Genomic DNA, 4,959 nt, shown 5'->3' with positions numbered 1-4,959 from the left:
ACTCTGGTGCGGAACGTGTCCTTGTGGACCTACGAAGTTGAGTAGCAACTTGATCTGAAGTTTCATGATCATCATCATCAACTACCTCCCTAGTCGGTGCAGGCACCTCAGGAACATTTTCTTGAGCTGCGCCACTTACCGGTTCAAGAGGTAATACTTCATCAAGTTCTACCTTCCTCCCACTTATTTCTTTCGAGAGAAACTCTTTCTCTAGAAAGGACCCATTCTTGGCAACAAAGATCTTGCCTTCGGATCTGAGGTAGAAGGTATACCCAACAGTTTCTTTAGGGTATCCTATGAAGACGCATTTTTCCGACTTGGGTTCGAGCTTTTCAGGTTGAAGTTTCTTGACATAAGCATTGCATCCCCAAACTTTTAGAAACGACAGCTTAGGTTTCTTCCCAAACCATAATTCATACGGTGTCATCTCAACGGATTTCGACGGAGCCCTATTTAAAGTGAATGCGGCAGTCTCTAAAGCATAGCCCCAAAATGATAGCGATAAATCGGTAAGAGACATCATAGATCGCACCATATCTAATAGAGTGCGATTACGACGTTCGGACACACCATTACGCTAAGGTGTTCCAGGCGGCGTTAGTTATGAAACTATTCCACATTTTCTTAAAGTGTGTGCCAAATTCTTGACTCAAGTACTCTCCCCCACGATCTGATCGCAAGAACTTTATTTTCCTGTCACGTTGATTCTCAACCTCACTTTGAAATTCCTTGAACTTTTCAAAGATCTCAGACTTGTGTTTCATTAAGTAGACATACCCATATCTACTCAAGTCATCAGTGAGGGTGAGAACATAATGATAGCCACCGCGAGCCTCAACATTCATTGGACCGCACACATCAGTATGTATGATTTCCAATAAGTTGGTTGCTCGCTCCATTGTTCCTGAGAACGGAGTCTTGGTCATTTTACCCATGAGGCACGGTTCGCACATGTCAAATGATTCGTAATCAAGAGACTCTAAAAGTCCATCTGCATGGAGCTTCTTCATGCATTTGACACCTATGTGACCAAGGCGGCAGTGCCACAAGTATGTGGGACTATCATTATCAACCTTACATCTTTTGGTATTCACACTATGAATATGTGTAGCATTACGCTCGAGATTCATTAAGAATAAACCATTCACCATCAGAGCATGACCATAATGCAGTGGTCGCAGTGCAGGCCAGACACCGTCGTCGCGTAATAGAGGAGGTAGCCACAGGAGTACAGGACACATCGCTTCGCCAGAGACGCGGAAGAGGGCGTCGGGGTCGCCGCCGTCCAGCCCAACGCAGTCGAACGCACTGAGCTTGGGGGAGGCGGAGAGGCGCGAGGGGGCGCGATGCACGACAGAGTGGTGCTGCTGGAGACGCGCCAGCGACGGACGCGCCCGCCGCAGCCGAAACCCTAGGCATGGGCTAGGGTTTGAGTGCGAGCGTAGGGGTCTGGGAGCGGCGGATCCAGCCGGGTAGGAAGGCGGAGGGGTCGGAGATGAACTCATGATCGTGCTGCACGGTGGCGGACGTCGCCGGAATCGGCGGATGTTGGTGGCGGTGCGACGATTCACAGGAGAGAGAGAGAGAGAGAGAGAGAGATATGGGTCGCGCGAGGGATGGATTGGTGGGGGTTGCGACGGATCTAGCAGCTGCCGGAGCAGCGAGGTGAGAGGAGGGAAAGGGCCAGCGACGAGCAGTGGGAGGAGGCGATGTGGTGGTGGGTGGCGGCTATGTGTGTGAGAAGATGGGGAACGGGGAGGAGGGCTGCGACGAAGGGAGAGACAGAGAGAGGAGGGGGCCGAGGAGGAGGCACTTAGGGTTTGGTTTTTTTACGTGAATGGTTAGGCGGGCTTTGCCGGGCTTTAGCGGGCTTGCGGGGCTGTACCAGGCCATTCATGACAGATTTCGAAAACGTCATGCGAAATCCGTCATGGATCAACAGATTTCTTGTAGTGGTACATGGACATTACCAAGATTTCCAACCGAGAGTCCCTCATGGTAAATGTCAAGAAGGATCATTACTACCATGAGAAATCTGTGTCCGTTAAGTATTCAGAACTATTTCAGTTATACAATCAAGACGCACTTGACAAATCTATCGTCAGTTGCTATTGTCTGTAAGTGATTTCTTTCTGTAATTTAAGTCTCAAGCTAGCTGTAGTGATCATTTTGATCAATCATTACCTGTAATTATCCTCACTATATTCTTTTCTGTGGTATTATGCAGGATGAAGATTTATGAAATGAAAAAATGTGAACGCTATGGCATTGGGTTCGTTGACCCAAATACCATTAATGAATACACATGGAAATTAGATCCATATTACGAAAAAAGTGTAGAGGAAAGCATGCTAGAGTTCTTCAAACGCCTCAAATATAATGAAGATATACTACTTCCTTACAACTTTGAGTGAGTCACACTGTCTTGTACTATAAATTCTGTTTTGCCTACTAGCTAGCTACATGTTTTTGCTTATATATGCCCGCTTAATTAAGACATGCAAATGTGTGTGCATGCAGATTTCACTGGATCTTGTTAATCATTAAAGTTGATGAAGGAACAGTTCAAGGACTAGAAGATTTCACTGGATCTTGTTAATCATTAAAGTTGATGAAGGAACAGTTCAAGGCAAATTTTAACATGGTCCCTCTTACCTCCTTTTTTTACATGTGAGGTAAGAAGGTAAGAGTCAATCAAGCCATTCATTGATGAGGTCAACGGCTAAGATCTATTTTATACTCTTACCTCTCATGTGAAAAGAGGGGGTAAGAGGGACCATGTTAAAACTGCTCACAGTTCAAGGACTAGACTCACTACTTAAGAAACCAACTGACTACACCATCGTGAAGGGGATAGTCAACATGTAATTTCAATCATTATTAACTATATCTCGGCCTATTTAATTAGTTCGTCATTTCCTGATAACTCTATTTAATAACCCATTTATTCATTTTCTTTGTCGGCGGGTAGGGCTTGGGCAAAGTTCATCAGGGTCACTCCAGGCCCATGGAAACAAAATCTAAAATGATATCGACCCATGGTAAGTAATTAAGTAGTACTAGCTAGCTGTCATCTCTTTAATTATCATGCTTGATTAATTATCATCTGATCAAATTCCATTCTCGTAAAGGCCCTGAAGCAGGCGTCAGGGAATAATCTGTGTGCATACTATGTTTGCGAGAACATTCGCATGATGGCATCCGAAAGGACCAGATCTCAAAGACATGAGTGGAAATTGGTGAAATTGTATATAGGAGAAATTGTATAGGAGAAATTTCCATTCTCGTATAGGAGAAATTGTATATAGCTAGCTAATTCGAATGTCTCACAACCACCATTAATTAATTCACACATACACACACATATATATATAGGGTGGGTCTATTATGATAACACCCTTAAGAGTCTTATTATGATAACACCGGAGCTTATTTTGATAACACCCCGACCCACCTGTAGCTACAAACTAACCACGACCAAACTACGGACGCAATGAAAAAAAACAGAACCCACCCCGCCTTATCCTCTCCTCCACCCCTCGCTCCCCCGTGCTCCACACCCGCATCCCACCGCCTCGCCACCAGACCACCTCCCTGCCCGCGCCGCCGCACCACCTTCCTCCCCCGCGCCGCCTAGCCGCCATCTTCGCCCGCGCCGTCGCCCCACCTCCTTCCCCCGCGCCGCCGCGGCGCCATCCCGACGACCTCCTACCTCCCACCCCGCGTCGGCCCCTCCCTGCGATGCGGCTGACCTCCTTCTTCCAACCCGCACCGCCGGAGCCCCGCCCCCGCCGCGCGTCGTCGGAGCCCTACCCTGCCACCTACCACCACGCTCCGCCTCCTCCCCTGCAGCACTTTCCCGTGGCACCGCCCCCTACTTCTCCTGGATGGCCACCGCCCCCTGCTCCGTTGACCAGAACAGCCCCTCCTCCTCCCCATCCATGGTGGTCGTACCACCACCGTGACCTCTCCCGGTGCCGGATCCGATCCGCCTCCAGCGTCGTCGTCCCCGTGGGATCCGGTGGGGTCCGCCTCCAGCGTCGTCATCCTCGTGGGATCCGGTGGGATCCGCCCCCGCCCCCTCCCCATTCACTACCTCCCTGTGGTGCCGGGCAACACCGCCGCGCTGCCAGGCCCCGCCCCCATTGCACCAATGAGCGCATCAGCCTCAACCTCCGACGATGGATCCAGGCTCCCCCGGTCAGGCCGTGCCCCAAGTACCTGCACAGGTGCCGCCGAGTTCCTGGGTCGCCGCCCCTCGGTCCCCCTCTTCCACCTCCCATCCTCCGTCGCTGGAGCAGCACAGCCGTGGGCGTGCAGTGCGCTGCGACTCCTCGTGCAGTGTAGATCGGGAATCAGGCAGGATTGCAGTTTCATTGTGGTGGCTACATGCCACAGTGATTTTTTAGTCATTTTGTATTTCACTCGCTTGGGGTGCAGCTCGCGGGCGCATCCTATGCAGCGCGCTGGGCCTATCTGGAGGTTCCATGGGCCTCCTCTCCCCACTGCATCGCCCTTCCCGGCGGCCTACTGCAAACATGGCGAGTAGAGCATCAGGAGACGCATAGTGCTCTTCTGCATTTCATTGATTTTTGTGCTTTTCCAAACAGAAAAAAGTCCAAATGAAGTCCTCTGTGGTTTGCTATTGACGTTCATTCTACTTATTTTTGCAGGAAATGTGAAGTGGTGTAGTTCGGCTGGATGGCCCGTTCCTCAATTTTGTTGTTGTTGAAAACTGCACTTCATTAGTTCATTGTAAAAACTGCACTTCATTACCACGATGGTTAGTGAAAGTGTACCCCGTAGAATTTTGTGTGGTTCGGCCAGTGGAGAGTACCGATATGTATGGGTGTGTGGCTGTGTAAAACTATCCGTAGTTGTGTATGCTTTGTAGCTCACTTTGTTCTCTTGCGTTGTTCGCTATATAACTTTTCCGTGGTCCACTTGGCAAACACAAAA

The 4,959-nt window shown here is 49.4% G+C and overlaps 1 protein-coding gene across 1 annotated transcript; it reads left to right on the top strand.

The window, feature by feature from the left end:
• Window positions 1-3,491: 3,491 nt before the first annotated feature.
• LOC125540347 (leucine-rich repeat extensin-like protein 3) lies at window positions 3,492-4,959 on the top strand. The gene is made up of 2 exons (XM_048703957.1): window positions 3,492-4,229; window positions 4,674-4,959. The coding sequence occupies exons 1-2, from the start codon at window positions 3,742-3,744 to the stop codon at window positions 4,690-4,692; spliced, it is 507 nt and encodes a 168-aa protein (XP_048559914.1). The 5' UTR covers window positions 3,492-3,741; the 3' UTR covers window positions 4,693-4,959.

This window comes from Triticum urartu, chromosome 2 (assembly GCF_003073215.2).
Source record: "Triticum urartu cultivar G1812 chromosome 2, Tu2.1, whole genome shotgun sequence".
NCBI classification, from domain to species: Eukaryota; Viridiplantae; Streptophyta; class Magnoliopsida; order Poales; family Poaceae; genus Triticum; species Triticum urartu.
Note: the sequence above shows the minus strand (reverse complement) of the source record. Positions and strands in the feature narration are given on the sequence as shown.